General features: G+C 36.0%; 1 protein-coding gene across 1 annotated transcript; it reads right to left on the bottom strand.

Moving 5' to 3' along the window:
- Positions 1–1,385: 1,385 nt before the first annotated feature.
- On the bottom strand, positions 1,386–22,605 carry LOC150095694 (N-acetylglucosamine transporter UNC93A-like). Its single transcript, XM_090409942.1, has 3 exons — positions 21,466–22,605; positions 5,881–6,148; positions 1,386–1,615 (listed from the first exon to the last, which is right to left on the bottom strand). The coding sequence occupies exons 1-3, from the start codon at positions 22,603–22,605 to the stop codon at positions 1,386–1,388; spliced, it is 1,638 nt and encodes a 545-aa protein (XP_090266068.1).
- Positions 22,606–23,543: the final 938 nt, after the last annotated feature.

Consider the following 23,543-nt stretch of genomic DNA (forward strand, 5'->3'; position numbering starts at 1 on the left):
ACCATACAGTTGCATTGATATAGAAAAATTAAAATGAGCAACAAGAAAAGTTTAGCTTAAGATTAGGGAGAATGACTTAAAACCTTTGTAAGTCAATAGCAGTTAATACACACTGCGTAAAATTTAATTATTGAGAACAGGGAATTGGATTATTGGGTCGAAGGCCAGAAGCTAACAAGGTGCTAATGCTCTCTGAATTCTTTATATAAAATCCATCCGTTGCCATGGGAAACGGAAATGGGTGGATTTTGTTTTCGCCTTTTACGTATATAATCCTCTTGTACGTCTATCATGCATGGGATTCGCTTTATGACGTCGTATGTATCAAGGTTAAAAATCATTGGGGAAAAAAAATTCTTAATCTGGTTCGACTGTATTTAGTAGCTCCCTCTATCGGGAACCTTCACTCTTGAGATTAGGGTGGAATAAAGACTAAGAATCTTACATATCTAAAAGAATAGAAAAGAAATGCAAAGAGAAAAACTTTAAACGCAGGGCAGAAATAAACAGAGTTTAAGTTCATTATAGTTTTTTTTTGGTCTATAACAGTTAAAATATCAAATAAGCAGTATATGATGCTTGCAATTACATCTGTTTCTTGAACAGCCTGTTAATAAAATTTAACACCAAATAGCAATCATTACAGTCTATTCACGAACACACACACACACCATACTTTTACACCACCTAACACATACTGCTCAGGAATTCAAGTAATATGACTAGAACAACATCATAGGGTGAACAGGAAGTTACTTTGTACACAGTTTTCCTCGTTTCGTACAGCGCCATCTAGTGATGTATATATTCACTAACACACCAAAGAATTCATTTAATTAATGTCATATTTATTATGACGGAGAGTGGTATGTCGCCAAAACAGTCACCACTCCTCACCACGACTTCCATCATGTTTTCATAATCATAAATGATTATGATTCCATCATTGTCCAGAGGCAGGCAGAAATGTTTTAATTCGGCTTTGTAACTGGACTGGGTTGTTCTGAATGTAGATGCATCCTGGACGACTGGTGTGAATCCTCAGCAATATATTTTTCTCCACTCTTTATTTCAAAAGATTCTCCTCCTGCTATCAATTAAAACTTGGACGACACCATGATTTTCCCTTTGCCCCTATTCTCGTGAACCTTGTAATAAAACTCGAACATTGTACATAAGAACCGAATCAATTAAAAGTGGATTGAGTGTTTACCAAAGAATACAAGTTTAAGAAGGTCTGTTTAACATTCCCACTTCTTCGTACACTAAATACACTCAAAACATAATCCGTTATCAATCTCACTTTTATCCATTAGGATAAAATAAATTATCGAAATCCAGTTCCCATGGAAACAGTCTTCGGCACCACTTGAATCATTGGCACATCACAGCATGGCAGTCCTTTCTTGCAATTTGTGTTGCTGATGCAGTCGAAACTCCAGAATGCTATATGGTACTATGGCCACCAGAAGAACAGCCGCTAGCACATAAATCTTGATTTCGTTGCACAAATAAAAGCTGTAACCAAAGGACACCGTCAAACCTGTGGCTTGGGTCATGAAATATGCAGCAAAAGGTGCTTGCCAGTCATCAGTGTAGGTCGTAGCGATGAAAGCTAAAAAAAGGGGAAAAAAGAGATAAATGAAGATGGACAATTAAAAAGGCAAGATGTCAGTATATTAATAGCATTTACAGAAGGTGATTTTTAGTTTTATTCAATTGAGAATCAAACACAAATATCAGATAATGCACAAATTTTTAACTTCATTGACGTTATTTATTGATGAAATGGAAAGAGTTTTTATGTCACTGTATAAATGAACTTCCATGAAAAATCCTGCTACCTCATACGGAGATAGCAGGATTTTTTAATTCCCAAATCAGGAAACCCTAGCCCGAAAGACATACAAGTAGCAGATGTAATTACACTAATTTCATAGCCTTGGTTACATCAGTTGTAATCGAAAAACCCAATCAACTATGTAATTGTAAAAATTTCAAAAACAACGTAGTTACATATTCTCGTTCACAGTTATTATATTGGTAAGTTAGGTAAGCATCAGAAGGAAAACAAGATCACTAAACAGTTCGCATTTTGAGAAGTTTTGAATCCTCCAAAAAATTCTCTAAACATCGCATATACATGTCGTGGTTACACGCAAATTTCTGTTTAAATCATTAATATCTTGTGGGTAGAGTTTGACGTAATAGAGTATACACTTGTGTGGTTAATATCTGATCTTTGTCAATGTGAACATTTTGTGCTATAAATGCGTGTGTTCTACGATCGATTTACCTCATTTTTGGAAAGACAACTTCACTATCAGCATCCAAATAATGTTAACTTAGCCATGTTTGATAAACTACATCATTTTGGCAGCCAAAAATGTTCCCATTGAAACATTTGCACCATAAAAGGAAAGACGTGGTACATCCTTTTCTAGTGTATAAATGAGCCGGCTCTCTCTCCCCAACTTGATGCTTTTTGCTTCTCACACAGAGGTGTGACACAAGCAAATAGCATTAAGAATAGAAAAGAACTTCGTGTTACTTCAAAAAGATAAAAAGAAAGTTGCCAAAGGCTACGTCGTTTTGTGGGCTCACCTTCAGAGATCTTAGTAATGCTATTAAGCAAACTCAATAGCAGATGGGCGTTTTCCTTGTACTATCCCTTAAGAATCGGCACAAAATACACTAACAGAAAGATATTAGCAAGCCAAAGAAGACACTAAGAAATAAACAAAATACTTAAAATAGATTTCCCTCGCATCAGTTTCAAAAAAAGGCAGGAGATACGATGTTCGTAGTATAGGAGTATTCAAATCCTCTTTTTGATGTGGCAAATACGCCAGTGTTGATTTAATTAAACTTGATACAAAACTATAGGTAGACGATAGCGTTATCCTGGAACAAATGTAGAATAATATATAATTCTTTCTGGATAATTCTACTTCGACAAGTAAGCAAAATTATTTCCCAAGTTATTCGCATTGAATGTTTTGTAATATCGTGTTCCAAATGAATCTCTGTAATAAATAGTTCTTCGTTATGCTAAATACATTTAGCTGGCTCACAAAGAAATACACGAGATTACGACATTAATTTGATGTTGTCATTTCAAATAATGCGATTGAGCTCATTTGTGTATGAAAAGCTCTTTCGATGAATATTAGGAGATAATTGAAAGCATGGGCAAATAATGAGATTAGAAAAAACGAACATGAAACGCAGCTAGAAGAAATATAAAAACACTTCCTCGTTAGGCTCATTGATAGGATGAACAAAATTGATTTGGAAGAAAGAGTTTATTCACAGTATAATAAGCACAAGGAGAATAGTTTCATTTATAAATCAAGCTAACAGTGAACATATTTAATGGAATCTATTCTGTAATTTTGTGGACAAATTTGTATGACAAGTTGATGAGCACAAATGGAATTCTTTTAGTTATCTTTTAACCCAGTTTACCCAGGAACGAAGTTGCGATAAAGTTTATTACTAACTGCAATCCAGTTTGAGATTTTATCCACAAATAAAGCTATGAAATCCAGGGGTTAAAACAAAGTCATTCAGAAATAATGTTAGCGAATAAATCTTACTTTATACTTCAGCTTGTCTTAAGTCCTTGGAACAGTAGAGATGCACTAAAGCATGGATAAAGTATCTATTACAAGAGCTGTAGAAATCTTCTTTTTATCCCAAATGGAAGTTCTGAACAGTAATGGAAGATGCATGTCGTGTCCGAAGATCCGAAATGTACACACGCACACACGCCACTTCTCATCTCTGTTCTGAGGAACAAGATACTAGCTAAAATCTTTCTCTCTTACGCACCCACACACATTCTCTCTCTCTCTCTCTCTCTCTCTATGTGAATGTATGAAGGCGAACTCAGCAAACAAAAAAGTTTCTAAACTTGTGATGGTTATTTCTTTGAAGGACATCAACCATTATAGAAGGGCTTTCTTCAAGAAGTTTTACATTAGAGTATCCACGACATTCGCATGTTTTTCTTCTACTCCTAACACCCAAGAACGTGTAAAATGAAAATCACTTGGGGTACTCTCTATCTGGGGATAAAGAAAGTCTTTTTTTGTCTCTTCTCTAACACCGCGCATGAACCAAACTCGGGTTTTTAAGTTTGTTTGAGTCTCAGATGTACTCCAAGTGATCCACGACTTCCTTCACTATAAGAGACTAGCAAACAAGAGTATTTCTAGAAAAGTTACTTTGAAAAGAAGGATTTTATTTTTATCCACTATTTTTCCTCGTGAAATTAGTTAATGGAAAAAACCTTGACTGACCAGGCCATATTTCATCAGTTTCTTATTATGTCTGGGAAAGAGGTTCATCTTGATCCTACCAAGGTTGCGAAGAACCTTATGAGGGATTTCGCCTAAAAGTGAGTTAGCTAGTCTTGGATTTGGGGAAGAGATTTTCATCAGATACACTCGGGTTTTTCATCATCGCCATCATGCCTATCAAGGATTTAGGCCTAGAGTGAGCCTGTTCCGGCCTTAGAAGTCATCGTTGAATCTCTTAAGAGGACGTCCCGGTTTTCGTTTTCCTAATGGCTTGTACTTTAAGGCTTGTTTTGGTAATCTTTTTTGTTTTCATTTTTTAATTTTTTCTATTACTCATTCTTGGTTTAATTCTTTCATAATTTCTTCGTTTCTTTTGTGATCAAATAGAGTATACCTTGCAGTTTTTCTCATGAACTTCATTTCTGCTGTTGTTAATCTTTGTTTGTCTTTGTTTTATTGTCCAGATTTCGCTTCCATACATTAAGACTGGTAGGGCTAATGTATTGTATACTTTTAGTCTGGTTTGTTTCTGAACTAGGTTTGGTTTAAATATAGAGTTAATTACACCTGTTATTTTTAAATATTTTGCAATTTTTATGTTTATATCTTTTTCATTTTCATGAGTGATCATACATCCTAGGTAGTTAAATGAATTCACCTGTTCTAAAATCTTGCTATCCATTATAATTTTAGTTCTTGCTGGATCTTGTCCTTTAACGGCCATAGTTTTTGATTTTTCCGTTGATATTATCATACCATAATCTTTGGATATCTCATTTAGATCTAAAATAACTTTCTGTAAGTTATCTTCAGAATTTGTAATTATCATTTGGTCGTCGGCAGCAAAAAGGAGAGTGTTTAAGTTAACAGTAGGAAAAAGTTTAATACCTTGATGGAAATTTTTATTCCATTTTATTATTATTTCATTTAAGTAAATATTAAAAAGAGTTGCTGAGAGGGGACATCCCTGTTGGATCTCTTGGTTTATCTCTCTCGTATATGATAGCTCGTGATTTAATCTTATTTGTATTTGATTATTTTCATTTATACTTGTGATAGCTTTTAGGATATTATTTGGTATTTATCTTTCTTTTAATATGTTAAATAATGTTTCTTTTAACTTTGTAAAATGCAAAGTCAATAAATGCAATATGTGTTTCTAAATTGTATTCTCTTCTTTTCTCTATTAATTTTAGGCAAAAGGCCGGGTCTATAAATCGTCCTTTTCTAAATCCATTCTGTACTTCTAAAATTCGGAATATTTCATTAGTTTGCTATTCATAATTCTGCTATATATTTTGTAACAGGAATTTAGTATACTTATACAGTTTTTAGGGTCATCTCTGCTACCTTTTTTAAATATAGGAGAAGGGGGGAGGGTCTCTTTAGGTCCTTTGATCTGTTGTTTATGGGATCAATGCAAAAAAGGACACACAAAGTTAACAGACACAATGCACGGGCCCAACCCACCAACTTAAATAGTAACCACCAATTCTCCTTACCATTCTCGCTTTCTTAATCCTTTGTTTTAATGTTTACTATCGAAAATTGAAATTATATCACGTGATTTACTTACTGATAGTGAGAGTTTCCCAGATGGCATTGCACAATCCCCATCCTGCAGCGATCACATAAAACACAGCCACGTCATCTCTAACTGGTCTCCATAGCCACAAGACCATCAGCAATCCTGCATGGAATATGAGTCCTGCTGCCATGATGATCGGTCTTTTGATGTGCTTGGAAAACTGGTGCACTGCCAGCGCACCCACTGTATTCATTGCTCCCATGCACATCATCGTGTAACCAACAGACTCGAGACCCAATGCACAGCTGACGTAAGACTGAAAAAGAAAAACATTGATCTTCAGCTAATCATTTCACTGTTAAAACAATGAATTAAAAAACTGAATTAAAACAATAACACAAATAAGACGAAAAATACAAAGTTGAAAAAGATGATGGAAAAAGAACACCAACCAGTCTGATAGGGAGCTGGTAGGATTTTCCAACATTGCGAGACAGTTTTTGAGCAAAAACTAAATTTGTGTGTTGAATCGCTAGCCAGAGTCACCTGATTTAGCGCCCTGTGACTTCTTTCTCTTCCCCAGGCTTCACTTGCAGATGAAATGAAAGCGATACGACACCATTACAAACGTTCAAGAGGCAGTAACCACGACCCTCAACAGTATCCCCAAAACCGATATAAAAAACTCCTTTAACGAATTAATAGACCGTGCCAAACTTGATTGAAATAAATGATTTGAATAATTATAATTGGCCTTTGTTTTATTTTCTATCAAACGCTCGGTTTCTTTTTGGACAGAGGGTGTTCACCTGGCACAGAATCTTATTTGCTTATTCTAAGTAAAACAGGGATGTTAAGAAGAGTATAATTTGTGGGCAAAGAATCACATAATATCGTTTCCACCTACTGTACACACACACACACACACACACACACACACACACACACACACACACACACACACCACCAAAGATGAACTTTCACAAGATATTTCAGGCCTCCAGTAAGCAGGATGATAGTCTAATATCAGATTGAAATTATGTTACCCCTAAGTCACAAACGCATATGCCCACAGTTCGGAATGAACCCCACCATCTGTTGGGTATAAAGCGGATACGCTAAACATTGAAATATTGGATTGATCATATAAAGTCAGTTTCATGCAATAGCCGGTTGCCATTATGCAAAACTATATTAATTGAAAGCGTTTGGGATCTTCTTGGATAGATATTCACATTTATAGTTGACTTTCCTTTTATTTGCTGCTTCTAGTCGGCTCTGTTTTCTTTCCTCACTAAACTATGGATTTTCAAATACCTTCCCTGACATACAAGTAGGATGGTAGCCTACCACATTATGTGTGTTTATTTATTTGCTATTAAAGTTAAGAAACTAGACAGTACCAACTGTTGAGCTAGGTCATCTGAACAACAGAAAATCGACAAAGTCATCTACCGACCACTTCCATTGATCTTGTGATCTTTCCCATATCCTTTGATACACATCCACTAAAACATTGGAAACGTCTTGTACGATGAAAAACTCTGCGCTCCGTACGAGACTGGCTAACTCTCCCTTAGTTGGCAAACCATTATAAAGTTTCTTCACGTCCTAGACGGATTCGGACCCAAGCAAAGGGCATTGGCGATACCAACTGAACTAGGGAAGGATGTATGTGTTGGTTGAACCTAAAAAATAAAGACATTAGTTTCAGATCTAATGAAGTCCCATCCAATAGAATAACATCTCATACTTTCAACTGAAAGTTACTGTAGACTCCACCATAGATGGATAAACGTGCACGAAGAGCGAAATCCTAGAAAAACGCCGACGGGTACGGCTTGAAAATTTAATACATTTCTATTCCTTTTCCATAAGTTTATCGCGAGGCCAACAAAGTAGCTTTTCTACCCTTCTCATTCTGATGTAAATGAATCGTAACTATTTCTGACAGGACAACTCGCACGATATTCAGAATGCGACAATCTCAAGGGAATAGCATTAGCATAAAGTTAATTAAAAACGCATCGGGTAAAAATAAACTACTCAGAATTGCATTGCGTGGAAAGTGAAAGTCAATATTTGTGTGTTACCATTAAGGTAAAAATATGCCACGTCATCTCTTCATATACAAACAGCCCGAACGTTGAGCTGTCTTCATTAAAACGAGTTCAACAGATGTGTGCCTTAAAGATCGCAGTCGAGTATTGCGGGTGTTCCAGTTTTGTATTCCAAATGAAATAAAATAAAAGTTGAATGTCATGGATATCATGTGGAAAATACACATAACAATATTTATCTTTTTTATTGTTTAAAAAAATACGAGTCGCTTAATTTTTTTAGCTCTTATAAATAACACTTGGAATTTAAGTTGTGGCTCGCAATCCTGAATTAAAAACATCTGAGTTTGAATCCTTTCAAGAAACACCAAGATCTTTTATTCAGACTTGATATACACCTTCTGTCTACAAAGAAACCGGACTTTTCGAAAATATAAGAAACTAGTGGCGCCACCTGTTGTGTCTTTTTGTTGTCGAAAGCGGCAACCTTCATTAGTTTGACATTTGTTTCATTAGAAGCCGAGTTATAGTGCCAAGAGTGACGGTGTGTTTTGACGAACGGTCGGTCGTCACGATATTCATGCCATACTCGACGAATTCTCGCTATCAATCGCTTCAAAGCTTCGAGATAAAACTCACCATTGACCGTCTGGCCAGGCGGAACGAATTCTTTGTGGATAATGCCCTTGGAATCGTAGAAACAAATCAGCATTGTCTTTACTTTTGACTTCTCCAAGCGACTTTTTTCGGATGTCCCTCTTCTGATGGTCTCCAATCAGCACTCTGGCGTTTTGTTTCGGGCTCATACTCAAAATACCACGTTTCGCCACCAGTTCAAGGAAGTTTGAGTCCTTACGAGCAGTTTTAGTGACGTCCTTGCAGTGTTCAATTCGATACATTTTTTGGTCGTCGGTCAACTTGTGGGGAATTCAATTTACGAAGGCCCAAACTCTCGTTTACCAAGTTTAACACAAAAGTCAATCGCAGCTCTGTAACTGAAACTCATTTTCCGACCGTTCGTCAAAACACACTGTCACTCTTGGCACTATAAATCTGCTTCTAATGAAACAAATGTCATAAACAGTTGACACAACACTAATGAAGGTTGCCGCTTTCGACAACAAAAAGATACAACAGGTGGCGCCACTAGTTTCTTCTATTTTCGAAAACTTCGGTTTCTTTTTGGACAGAGGGTGTATATAGTAAACTTTCATATTAACAGCAATAAATCAGATTAATGTGTTAATATTCCAATAGAAACAAGTTTGTAGACCAACAATAGTTACGAATATATTCTCTGTTTTATACCAAAACGTATGACACCATTACTGCAGCAACAAAGACTCTTTCAACAAATCCCTGTTGTCAAGAGTTTCTGATTGAGTTATCGCATGCTTACCAATTAAGCACTCGTCCTTATCTTGATCGCAGGACCAGCTGTAATCATTCCACAAAAGGAGTCCCTTATCGATACCTAACAAGCAAATTATAGCGCTTCACATCACCAAGCGATTAACACAGATTCTCCAACCCATCAGTCATTTTTAATTATCATCATGAAATACTACTCAACATCTTTTCGCTAACAGACAATGTCGGGATCACTTGCTGAGGGTGACATCCGAGGATCGAAGCCTTATCATACTGTAGACTATGTTAATGTATTTTGCACCCTAACTCCCGGTATCAGTGTCTTACGAAGCACGGGCGCTCGTTTTCCAAACTACATCTGCGTATTCGTAGAGATGTAGAAACTTTGCAGACAAATGGGAATAAATTCAACAACTGATTTAAGAATTAAAGGATAATAGTGGGCTAAATATTTTAATAAATGTAGTAGAATAGTATGCGAGATGTCGGCCACTGAGACGTCACTTGATGTGACACAAATGTCCCCCATAAACGGGAGATATTTCTGAGTTGATAGACACGCAACATATTGTGTTCCCCTAAACTGCAGAACATCTGCTTCTTGCATGACTTTTGTGGAACCAAAAGAGAAAAATCACCCCATTGTGATTCCCCACCCCTATCCCTTATGATCGGATGGTCAATTCTTCTTTTTTTTTTTATTGTCTTCAATAAAAACCAGCAGCGAACGTGATGTGTCTGGTGCTTTATTATAGACAAGCCAGTTATCTGTCTACGCGAGAGTCAAGTTCAGTGGATGTGTAGTGTTCGCCTGGCTGGAAGCAGCCGTCAATCACTATCGAACACGTTCGGATGCTACAGGAAAAAGTAAAACGAAATCTGAAGGAACTCAGAAATTCATCTAAGATTATAACATTGAGGATTTTTTTCACGATACAGCCATAACAACATGATCAAAGCGCTCCACCACTAACAACGCAAGCATTGTGCCAACCACGTGATTTATTCTTATGTTCCGAATTACAAGCGACTTAAAGTCGATGTAAGCAGAGGGATGTTTCCCTCGTGGACGGAAGAAACACCCAAAGACGTCCTTGTTTCTTCGGCATCACTGCCTAGCTCAGATTGGATGATACAGACGAAGTTTGGAGATGCATCACGCGGCTGGGTAGTTTGTTATTCTCAAGTGTGACCAGTGTGATAAAGAATCACGGACCAGTGCGACATATGAAGGATACGTTTGACTTGGACTATTATTTGTTTTCTCTGCGTAGTGAATACATTACCGGAAATGACGTCTCTAGCCTACTTCCTTTGCAGTCTGAATAAGCCGTTTGTTTGTTCAAACACCTAATGGCTTCTCCTCTAACAAACGAACATTTACAGAGGGGGAAAAAAAAGTCTTCCGTAAATGAACACACACAACTTTCGGTGAAGCGGAAAAGGTCAACAATGTATGCAAACAGTTCCACTCAATACGAAAACAGAAAACCACCCAAGCATGCGGTAGACCGATCTTGTGATTTAAATAAAAATGTAGCCAATTTATCATATTAAAAAACTCATCTAACTCATCCCATCAATTTCAATGGAGTTTTCATTTTAAATCCATCGTCAACCACTCATGCTTGAGCAGCATCAAGTTGTGTTTGTTTATATTTCAAATACGCCTGCTGATCTCAGAATCTCTTCCTCTTGCGTCTATAGAACTGTTGTAATTCCTCTAAAAATGTGCTTGCATATGATCAAGTGGAAACGCTATGTCAACAAAATGGAACCGGTTGTCATGGAGATATCTTCTGCTAGAATGCACTATTTCTATAGCAACACTGGAGGTCTTTCATTCTTGTGTTTTGCAAATTAATATTTGAAATCAGAATTTTCTTTTAGTTACAATTTAATTGGAGATTTTCCTGTCTCTATGCCGTCTAGATCATTTAAAAGATATAAAATAAAAAAAATGAAGAGTGATCGCGTAGTCTTCAAACTTCTGTGTCTCTAGCAATTAACCGTGTTAGATGGGCATCTTGAAAGAGACCAACACGTGTCTGTAGTTCAATTACACAGTGTTTGTCTTATTTTCCCTGATCATAATCCCTAGCGAAAATGATTAAGACTTGTAATTAGATTTAGTTTCCAATCGTCTACAGAACAACCAGTGCACACTGCCAACAGCCTCGAGTGACTGAGCAGGTCTCTGTCTATCTATCTGTCTGTCTGGTGAGAGTAGTGTCATTATTTAAGAGGCTGGGCACAGAGAAAAAGCTCAGACAGCCGCTCGGTTAGAACTTAGTTGGTTATGATTTGCAAAAAAAACACCTTAGCCTATAATGATGTCCAATATTTTATAGTTAACAATAAATGTTAGTTAATAAATTAATAATAAATTTAAACACAGAATAAATGAACAAAACGTTTGTATGAATTGTCTTTGCTACTGGCTACGTGTATGATGATAGAAAGGTATTGAAAGTATACAGACAGAAATATCCAGTGAATCTATAAATAAACAATGCGAGTTAAAATATAAAGCAAATAAAAAATAAAAACAGAAAGAGTTGCAGTTAAGTTCGCCACCAATTCAATAAATTTAACTTCATTTGAAACAAACTGTTCGCAAGAAATTCAAAGCGGTTTAAACTACTTCCCGCCAAAGAAGACCTCCCAACACCGCCCCCCCCTAGCGATGTAGTAATTCGAGTGTGAAATCTCTTTCATTTTATTTCCTTGGCTTACGAGTTTCCGAAATCACCCAGAGGGAGGATTTGAAGGATGGGAGCATTAGTCTTCAACTCCACCCCCCAACACAGCCTTCGGGTAAGTGAAGGCATCTCATGTTTCATGTATGTGAAGATGACGCAGCGACAATGTCCTCCAGGAGGTTAACCCTCCTTCCCTCTAGGAGGAAGAAGAGAGAAAATCGTTCGAAGCAAGCTGTTTCCAAGATGGCGTCTTCAAGTATCGATTGTGAAGTCGCTCGAATAAACAATACGTCATATTAATGTTTGTTCTTGACACGCGAAAGTAAATCTAAGTGAAAGGCCATCCGAGGGGTGCTTATCAAACACCGTAAAGGGTGCCGAAGTAATAAATGCAAATACTTGGAAGATGCGATTTTGATAAGATCATCGAGGAAACGCAGGCCAAGCTACGATCAATAAAATCTCTTAAAATAAAAGATGGTGTTTAATACGTGAAGAGGTCCTACCTTGAACAAAGGATGCAGAAAAAGGTAGGATTTTAGGGGTTGCTTTAGGGGGAAGTTACAACTGGATGCACTTTAAGAAGTGAGCAACCTTCCGGTAGATTTGCTTATACTTGGGACTTAAACTGTTTTACCCTGGAATGTTTTAATCAGAACACGTTACTTCAGAGTTTGTACTGTTATGTACTATATTAATACGATATATTGATACACTTCGTGTTTTATGTATATTTTTGAAATCATCTGTATGAAAATCCTCACTATATTCCAAGTGCGACCACTCTTTCGATATCCTATATCATGATTAAAAAAGGCTGCTCATCACCTTCCGTACAAGAGTGTAATTAAGATTTTAATGACACTCACGGGATGGATAAATTTCCCTAGACGCATCACTCGACTACTGAATGATCAAGTAATATATTAGCGTTACGTAAAAGCTATTATGGCTATTGTAAGGAGTGGTAGTCAAGTCTTATGGGAATTTTTTGTATGAATGCGATGGGAACAATTTAAATATCGGATACACAAATACGGATTTATTTTGATTATTATCTCAGACGTAGATAGTGGTTAAAGTTGCAATTTTCTATTTTAAAACCTGTCATCAGTAGAACTATAAATTTAAAAAATTCTTAATATTATTTTCCCTTTCATCGTATGCTTACACACGTGATTTTAGTATAACTCGCGACACTTTCAATCAATTTAATTTGTCAGCTGTTCTAGACCTCCATCTTCTAGTATTACTAATAACCGAGATAAACTGTGGTTAATATACTGGTCATCTCCTCACTTAGGATGAAATTTCAGTATTAGCTAAAGGTCATGACCTTTTATCATGACCATTTCAATGAGTCCTTTATTACCAAAGCATTTTTTTCTTAAATAAATGTTGGAACGTATTGTGAAATTCTCTGGATTCTTAGCATCATGATTTTCTTGTGCCCTGTCAAAAAAATTTCAACCTTTCCTGCCTTCACTTAAGAACAAGTTTCTTCCAGTCGACTTTTTATCACCTGCCTACTAGATTCTTGCTTTTGTAGCGTGTCTCGTTTCGGTACTTCAGTTGAACTACCAGATGTGGTAGATCAGCTGCTGTCCGTAGTGGAGAGCATAAATGTTATATCAAGTATCATGAACCAGAAAAATCTGGCCTGGCTGAACATGCTATATCTAATTTCCTTCAGTTATCTTCAGTTAAAAATAACTAACATTTTTTTCAAATGAATTCATCATATAAAAACCAGGAATTTATTAATTTCTTCTGAAATCAACACAACTTTCAAACTTTTTAGGTACTAACAAGTAAACTTTTTCTTTATGATGATGTCAATTGCCCTCTAATGGCTCGAAGAATTCCTCTACTTCTGCCTTAATGGAATCTTCTTTGAGATTCCAAGCACAAAATGTCTCATTGTCCTCAATTTTCACTTAGAAATTTGTGCACATAACTCCACTTGAAACTGGATCGCATTCAGCATTTATCTTGTTGTATTGGTATTTTAGCGATTTCACTCAAAAGTCACATAAAACCCTCGATCCCAGGTGTTTTCTCTTTTCTTATAAATGTTTCATCACCAGCTTGTTAAAAGTTTTCTTGATCTAGTTCTTCTCGTTAATCTCGCCGGCAATCACTCTACAAATTATTAGTTATAATTTAATTTCGTTATGAGTAGGTTAATATTAGATTGGTAGTCTAAAATTTGGTTATATATTTTTACATTAATCCTGTCCACTAAAGGCTATTAGCCTATAATATATTAATATTAGGTTAATAGTATTATACACTATAGGAACTTGCGGAAACGTTGACCGATATAATAATAATAGCAGTACTTACCGATCTCTAAGCCCACAATATGCCATATAGGCTTTCGCAACCAGAATTTTAGAACAAGATAGTTATATGCCTATTTAGGTTTTTGCATGTAAATTGAATGTGTTCTCCTAACTGGTTTGTTTAGTCGAAGAATGTAAACTTTTCTCCATTTCCGTATAAGGGTCAGTACAACCCTAATAAAGATTCTTAGGGTCTTGGAGGGGTTTAAACTCAAGCCTTTGAGATGTATACCACGCTATTCGTTGCGGTCTTTTGACAGATTTGTCTTAATATAATTGTAATATCATGCCGAACGCTTAATATACGTTATGTTTTAAGAATATTGGAAAACATTTCGTATGTTCAGTAATGTAGAAGTTATTCTGTTTTCTAGAAGAGTACAGTAAATTATTAGATTTATTGTACTACTTTTCCAAAGTTAATCACGTGACTTTACTTCTCTAAAACAATTTATCAAACAAATATTTTTCTAGAGATCTATTTTTTCTTTCTTTTCGCACAGATGTTTCACAGAAAGAAAACTGTGCGCACACACACACACACACTGGTTCATTAACCTTTAAATGATACTTCAAACTGCAGTCATTTATAACTTTTGTCACAAACTAAAAACGAAATAACGGCTTACAAAGAAATCAACTCTAAGGGCAAAAGCCATGGAATTTTCCGGTGTCATAGGTCAGACCTGACGAGAATTGATTAAGAAAACGGTGTGTGTGTGTGTGTATGTGGTATATGTGTATCGCGCGCGCGCACACGCACACACATTGATTTTCAATTATGACACTGCACCGCAACACCCTTAATGCCTCATTGGCTCAAGAAAGTTAGTGGATGGTCTCCCCTACTTGTAAAAATTTTTGCATGGTTTGAAGTAACCGAAGTGGGTGGTGGAAAAGAATATTCTACTGAAACAAGTACGAGGATCGTACCAGACACTATGGTAATTGTCTTCAAGTATTCAAAGATCTCATTTAGGACTACAAAAAAGGAAGCTTCTTACAGTGACAAATTGTACCTTCTCTTGCTTCTAAAAATGAAACGATAGTTTGCATAATTCTCATTTTTATATGAGATATATAAATGGTAATATATATATATATATGATAATTCTTAAATAATATAATAGCTGGATGTTCGTTACGTTGTGTTTTTATGGGTTTAACCACTGTTACTTTATTATATTAAAAGAATACTAGCGACCCTAATACTAGCAACCTTCAAACTTGATAAACGCAATCAAATACACTTAAGTTGGATATGAAACATTTAGTTAATGATGAATATTAAAAATAGAGTTTTGAGGAGGAAACATTTTTTTCTCCCAAACAGCAATAGACTAACGTAGGCCTAAATATTGAATTTATTTCGACAGTACAAGTATTGGGTTAAATGGAAGAATTAATAACTTCCTTGAAGATAGGTAGCAACCAATGAAAATCGATAACTCCTAGAATCTAAAATTAAATTTTGCTATTTTTAACTAGATATATCTAACTTTAGAATACAGCAGCTACCTCGGGAAAAATCTCCATTTTTAAACACTAGACCACCTGGCAGTATAATCTATCGTATAGTTATATGCATCAACTTTTGTACAACTCAAGTGTACAGTTTTCTGTTTCGGTATTCTCCACAATAAAACCTAGTAATACTACTGATTACAAAAGTCAAATTTTGGTTCTAGGGCAGACAAGGGACTAATTCAGACATTTTATCGCCACAATCATGTTTCAGAGACTGACCTAGGTTATTAATTGGAACATTCATAGTCTGCAACGCAACGTGTAAACATACTGATGATATTTTATTTTTCTCCTAGGTTATTATGCAGTTCTGAATGATGTTCCTGTGCGTGAATACTATTCTACCACGCAAATGGAAACCGAAGCAAAAAGCAATTGAGAAAAAAAAATACTTCCTTATGTTAGTTTTATGAGCATCTTCAATTATTAAAACCTATAAATAAACATAACTAAATTAGGACATTGCTACGTACAAACCACAATTACAATTTCAAAATTGGGAAGAAAATGTCTTATTCTGGCCAAAAACAATCAGGAAAACTAACACCAGACGGCACCACCATAAAAGCTTTAAACAGTATCCAACTTTGAACACCAGAGGGTATCATGTACGGCTTACCACTACCTGATTCAAGTTTTATAGTTCATTGTTCCTTAATACGGTATAATCTGTAGCGTCATGGGATTTCACTTGGGGGAAAATGTATATGGTTAGGCAAATATCAATGAAATAGCCTCATTATTTATACAATGCTAAAAGCCCAAGGGAAACAAACGATGCTATCAACAAAGAAAATCTAAGGATAGCGAGTATTTCATTTGTTATTCTAGAAAGAACAAATTGAAGTATTAAATAGTGGAGAGGACTGCATCCTAAAGATGTTAAAATTGGAATTCGTGGTATGTTTATTTCTAACGAATACAGTTCAGTAATATAAAATCATGAAGGATGCTTACGTTAGGTCATATTTACCCTGAGTATAAGTTAGATCAAGTAATCCAACAATACTATACTAATACAAACATCAGCGATCTTTGAATTCATATTGCGAATTACATTATTATGTTTCTCTGTAGCGAGATGAAAAACAGGTATCCAACCTGTCATGAGTGGAACTACCATAAACAAAATGAAAGTGAAGATGAGCAAATGGACGATATGATCAATGATGAGATAAAAGATAAAAATGTTTTAAAGGATGAGGAAATAAACAGTTTCTATTTATTGAAATAAAATGTAGGAGTCAAAAGCCTATAAAGAAAATGAATTCTTTAGACATTTGTCTCATAATTTGGAGGTGCTCTGGCAGATTTACAGTCTGATTTAGAATCAAATTAATTGAATCAAATGAGATATTAATAGTATCTAATACTATTGTGATATAGCGACTATAATGGATATTGATTATTTAACAAAGATGGCGTTTTATCATACCTAGGGAAAAGCAAGGAACACCAGTCCTTATACCACTCGTATATATACTTACATGTGTAAGTATTGTCGACAAAATACTTATGCATACTTTTACTATGCCACCAAGAAGTATCATGATGATTTCTCTATCAAATTGTTCGCGAGACTCCTTAAACTCCCCCATTCTACGAATTCATATTAAGAAAAATTAATTAGAAGATCAAAGACTTTTTGTTCTTGACTGAGACCTCTTGCTAGTGCAAACAACCCAGTGATTGGATCTCCATTATTCCTGTCTGTGCTTGACCTACATCACTGACACTGCAAAGGCGGACTCCGTTAACACAATGTTAACTGAAGAAGATTGTTCGCTTATAGTTTGGAGTAATATATAAACGCTGACTCGAAGTAATGCAGAATCTAGCAAAAAAAAATTGTGGAAGAAGCAGATTTTGCTGAGATAGATGAAGTAATTCATACGAAATTTAGTATAATCGGTTTTAACTCCAATGGCTGTTCGTTTCAGTTTTGCATCCTTTTTCCCTTAATAACATAAGGATGGTGAGTTAAAAGCATTCTGTTAGCTTCGTATAATTGTTTCTTATAATATGTTCTGGTCTAATGTTGCTTGTAATGTTCTGGCATCTGATTATCTTTTCCTCCCTTAGTAACTCAATTTACAACAAAGAAATGAATAAAGTGTTACTGTCTTGGCAATCTACGTTTGTCAATGAAACTAACGGTAATTTAAAAGCTTCCGATATCATTCGAAAAATAATCCTTCAACGTGAGCTGCCTTTGTCACACTAATGAGAGTTGAAATGTTTTTTTTTTAATCTAGCTGGATAGGAGTTCTTTTATTAGCGCGACACCGAAGAACAGTTTTCAGAAACTTATTCGAACATTTTATTATAGAATTATTAATGCAAGTTGTTGTTTGTATAGCATTCTGAGCAACTAATGGATAATTTTGACGTTTTAAAATCTCTTTTAAGTTACATGAACAAAAGAACTGACAACAGTTACAAAAAACAGTGCTTTAAACTCTTAGATGTTGATACATGTTTGCCGAATCGTGTTCAATGTTTGTATTAGTTTTAACCAAGTTTTACGAACTACAAATACTTCTATACTAAGATGCAGATTCAACAAACAAAAAAGGAAATAAACTTTAATAGAAAAATGTATATAAAAAGTCGGATAGTAAAAGAATGCATTGCTGAAACTTTCGGCACCATCCGACTTTAAAAGCGAAAATTTTTAAGTGGAGATCCATTAGTCGGAAACTTCAAACCCTACTAATGACATCCATAGAATAAAACACCTGCGATGGGAAGAGGAAAGTCGACAAGACTACAGCGGGGTAAAAAATATACTAATAAGAAAATGACTCGTTTGAAAATTTCGCGAAAAAAAAAACAGGGAAATTTTTCTATTGGATACTTCACTAGCCTAATGAAAACACTGAAAGGAAAATCTATTGAAAATAGCTCCAATCTAAGAAAAAAAATAAATTAAGAAAAATGAATGTTTCATCTTAAATATTAAGTTAACTGGTGACGTTTAGAGAATGTGAATCGATCTTTATAGTTCGATAACACTAATGTTTGTAATACATTCGAAAGATAGCGAAAAACAAGAGAAATGAACTTAGACGTATGAAATGAAAATTGTAAGAGAGAAAAATTGGATGGAAAGATAAATAAAATATAGGTAAAAATACAGAAACGTTGTTTGAAATGTATTCCTATAAAGGCTTGTTTCGTGTGTACGTTATTATTACATGCTACCACTTTGGCAATAAGATGATTGCGAAAATGGAAGTATTGCCACATTCAGAGATCATCAGTACAGAAACATAATAAACTACAGAAATTAATAAATAAAAAAACAAAACACGAAATAAACTCCAGTTTTTAAAAGAGTATATAAAGTGTTGAAAAAAAAAAGATAAATGGTAAGCGATACAGAAAAATAGGATGAATAAAAAAGAAAGAATAATGAACTGAAAGACTTCATTACTTCGACTGAGCAACTCGTATACAGAAGCTTCACATGACTTGCCTTAGTATCCCATAATGCAAAGCACATAGGTCACTACCCAGGAGTATAGAAGTGTTGGGGATAAAAGGATAAATGGTAAACGATAATAGGGTTAATAAAAAAAGAGAGAATTGGGTAATGACTCTTCCCACAATGCATAATATTATACATACCCGTAAGCCTATGTGCTTTGCATTATGGGATACTAAGGTAAGCGATGTGAAGTCATAAGCTTCTATATACGAGTTGGCCCAGTCCTGAAAATACTTCAGGCGAAAACTTGTTTGCTTACAGGATAAAGGTTTAAACCAAGTATAGAATTTCTTGGTATCTTTAATTTATAGTATAACCAAGTGGGAAAACGTCCAACAATGAATGGAAAGAGATCTTACACTTCTTAATGAAGAAAGAAGTGGAAAAGAGTATACGAAAATATTGGATAAACTGAAGACTGCTTAAATATCTTCGTGTTAATCCACTAATAAGATGATGTTTCTACCAGTCCGGAACTCGGGGGAGGGGGGGGAGGAACCTCCTTTCTTCGAGTCTTCAAAATTCGAATCAGAATTCAAGGAGAACCGGCCTACCGGTCCTGAACTCGAGGGGGGGTCGGATCCCCCTTTCGAGTCTTCAAAATTAAAACTGCTTAAATATCTTCGTGTTAATCCACTAATAAGATGATGTTTCTACCAGTCCGGAACTCGGGGGAGGGGGGGAAGGAACCTCCTTTCTTCGAGTCTTCAAAATTCGAATCAGAATTCAAGGAGAACCGGTCTACCAGTTCGGAACTCGGGGGGGGGGGGCGGATCCCCAGTGTGTGTGTGTGTATATAATGTGATAAAGTGATATTGAAGGAGAGAGAGCGAGAGAGAGAGAGATGAGTAGAACTTAGAATAAAAAAAATAAAAAGGATAACTGAATGAAGGGAGAGTTGAAGAAAAGCAGTATAAAAATCAAAAATAAAAAACAGAGTTGGAGAGAAAGAAAGTTAGAAACAAGGAAATTAAAAAAAGTTTCATTCATTTGAGGGGTGTTTCAAGTTATAAGTGATGTCTTCTCTGTTTAGGACACTTTCATTGTTCCTTCGATGCAAAGTACTGCGGGATCCTGACTGCCTCATAATGGAGCAGCAAGATCTGAGGATGGTAATGACAAGATAATCAAAAAGCGCATCCACTCTTCATCTCTTGAACACGTAGCCAGCGTCTTTAAACATCATCTTTGAGCACGCACTCCAAACTTTTATATGATACTTCTTACAACTCGCTGCTCACACAAAAAACTTTAATGCAGCCAAGTATATTTGCTTGAAAAACTCTCTCCTTGTTGTAGAGCGTGCAGACGTCTGACACAATAGGAAAGAAAGAAACTCCCACACAAAAGGACTGTCATTATTCTGATTGAAACCCCGAGAGATGCACAAAGAGGAGGGAGCGAAAGAAACAGCGGATGGACAATACTAACGACCTTCTCTGATTACACTTGAGACATGCTGCTATGTGTGAGCATCACCTTGGCAACAGGAGCATTGAAGGCATCAGTGCTTTTCATTCTTCTCTTAAGAACCATCGATGGCCTATCACAATTCGCATCTTTCGTCTACCTAAGAAAACTAGAAAAACCAATGCGAAACGAAGGGGGTGTTTACTTTTGTTTACTGCGTGAAAACAGCGAATTAGGCGTTCAGACAAATATCAAGTTAATGTCATCATCATATGTTTATTTTATTACAAATTAAACAATACATTGCATTGATGTTTTTTTATATTATAAAAGAAAGTCGGTGTTGAATTTCCTATCTTTAAGTGCTCCAGAAAGGACTTACATCTTCCCCACCCGTGTAGAAGTCTTATTGCAAAAACTGTCAAAACAACAGCCTGACATTTTCGATCAGACATCTGTAATACAAACTTGGAGACTTTCTAAAAAACTTATGTCGAATGGCTCAGTTTTCCAGTGCTCGATTTTTCTTTTCATCTCCCTCGCTATCTCTTGTTTGTTTCCGAGCGAACGGATTCTTTCCATGACTTTATTTATATAGCAAAAATGGAGAACAAAATCCATACTTATCAGAAGTGTATTTTTTGATATCCAAAATCAATAGAAATTGGTACAGTAGAATACACACTTTAAGAAAATAAAGAAAAAAATCATTCGGCCAGATAACTTACCCTAGTGTAGTCAGCCAACATAAATCCTTGCTCTAGACCAATAAAGATGACTATAGGAAAGAGGAGACGTAGCTGAGGGTCAACGAATGCGAGTCCTATCTTGCGGAGTGTCTGCACAAATAGGGGTCGTTCCAAGGGATCTTGATATACGTACATCTCGAACTTGTCCAGAAGAGTGGTTACCATAGCAACCCCAAGGAAGGTTAAGCCAAGAAATACACTGATGAGCATCAAGGACATATTGGATGGGAGAATGAATAGGTAAGAGGTCGGATTCCTGAACACCCTGTCGGCACTACTTTGCTCTAAAATACAAAGACTTGGTCGAGCTACTGTGGCGTACAATGACGGAGATACATGGAGGTCAAGCAGTTGAGTATTATGGTGATTCATTCCTGGGAGTCGCGGGTACTGTGGTCTGGTCGAGAAAATGTAGACGTCGCCACCATAGTGGAGAAGCAGGGCAGTGACAAGATTACCCCAAATCCTGCTGGAGTTGAAAAAGAGGTAAAACAGACGTAAATACCTTTGTTGCACCTTTTCTCTTATGCCTTCCGTCAAATAGGTCATACGGGATACCAACTGCATAAGAAAGGTGGTCTTCGCACAGAAGAGCGGTCCTAAAGACATTCCCAAAAGGATGGCACTGGGAACGAGAGTGTACAGCCGCGGATAGAAAAAGGTAGAGATGAATAATGCCACCATCACAAAAGATAATACGATGGTCCAATTTGGGGTTAACTTTTGAACAAATATTGGCCCATAGAGACAAGACACAACCATGAGAGCATACACCACTGTGAGTGCTCGAAGTCCTAATCCTGTTTCCAAGAAAAGCGAGCTCTGAAGACTTTGGAGAGCTGTGAAAGCGCTGAAGACAAAAACGAATCCCATTCCTAAGATGATCATATTCTTAAGCAGCTGTCTTTCTGTATGGAGTGAGCTCATCTCCTCTTGACCTCCCTCTGCTCGGTTGTCAAATGGATAACTGGTACCATTGGGCACCGATTTTATCCTTGGACCTGTCGATGGAGTGGAATTCTGATAACTAACTTCCACTTGTATTGGTTCTGATCGCGTTTTGGGTCTGGGACTGAGCAAATGTTCGTGAGATTTGTGCCTTACTTGAGTGGAAGACATGTTTCAAGAAGAATGTTGATTTATTCTTAACAAGAAAAATATTTCGTCATCTTCCTGTAGTCTTCAAACCTAAAATGAGACAAGAAATATATTTAAGCTAACATCTAAGGCATCTACATATTGAACACAATTCTTCATACATTATTTAAATACTCTTTGAAAAATCAAAGAATGCAGATGGCGCTTCGGTTGATAAAGAGTAATCTTTATCAACCGAATTAAAATAGTAAATACATTATTTCCAGTGGCAGCTGGATTATATAATGGAAGATTTTTTCCCCTTTTCTCTAAACCGAAGACCGATATCCAGTCATCCGAAAAGAGTGAAGGGAAACTCCATCGAAGAGGGATAATTATCTTTTCTACCACAATAAAAACTCTAAGTACTAGAGAAAAAATTGCTTGTGGATTAACGGAAGGGAAAATATCCAATAACATACAGCACAATAATCGTTAGTTATTATGTAGTTGCTATAGTAACTGAAATGTGCAAAACAAAAAAAAAGAAGAGGGCGCTTCAATTTCATGCATTCTGTAATTCGTTTGGTGCAAATAATTATAGGAAAAACTGCAGTAATTTATTTCGAGTGTTTGGTAATTTGGTTCATCCTACGTATGTTAGGACAGCTGCTTCTTTCACACAAAGAACATTGAGATATCACTGTTTAGTATCTCAATCTCATCTCGCGAAGGAGATTACAAGTGTGTTTATCTCTAATAACAACACGTCTTTTTTTCTGCTGATTTTTTTCTTCGCATAAAATCTATCGAGTAAGTAGAAATACGAGTAACAGTCTACGTTTAGCATTCCAATGATGTGAACAATTAAACTAGTAGGTACGTGCGTACCTCTTTAATTGAAGAACGCCCGGATGTAAGCTTCAGGTAATAATGAATCTGTCATTAGTTAAATAGTAAATGCTACTGTGTTTTTTCTA

This window comes from Typopeltis vanoorti, chromosome 20, assembly GCF_054136105.1.
Source record: "Typopeltis vanoorti isolate ZY-2024b chromosome 20, IOZ_Tvanoo_1.0, whole genome shotgun sequence".
Classification (NCBI taxonomy): Eukaryota; Metazoa; Arthropoda; class Arachnida; order Uropygi; family Thelyphonidae; genus Typopeltis; species Typopeltis vanoorti.

What these genes read in the sequence shown, in the direction of transcription:
- LOC150095694 (XM_090409942.1), bottom strand. Translation starts at nt 22,605, where the DNA reads ATGTCTTCCACTCAAGTAAGGCACAAATCTCACGAACATTTGCTCAGT. An exon ending in TGTTGGCTGACTACACTAGG is followed by an intron (nt 6,149 to 21,465) that starts GTAAGTTATCTG and finishes TTTCTTTTTCAG; the next exon opens with TCTTACGTCAGCTGTGCATT. An exon ending in CTGGGAAACTCTCACTATCA is followed by an intron (nt 1,616 to 5,880) that starts GTAAGTAAATCA and finishes CCCTTTTTTTAG; the next exon opens with CTTTCATCGCTACGACCTAC.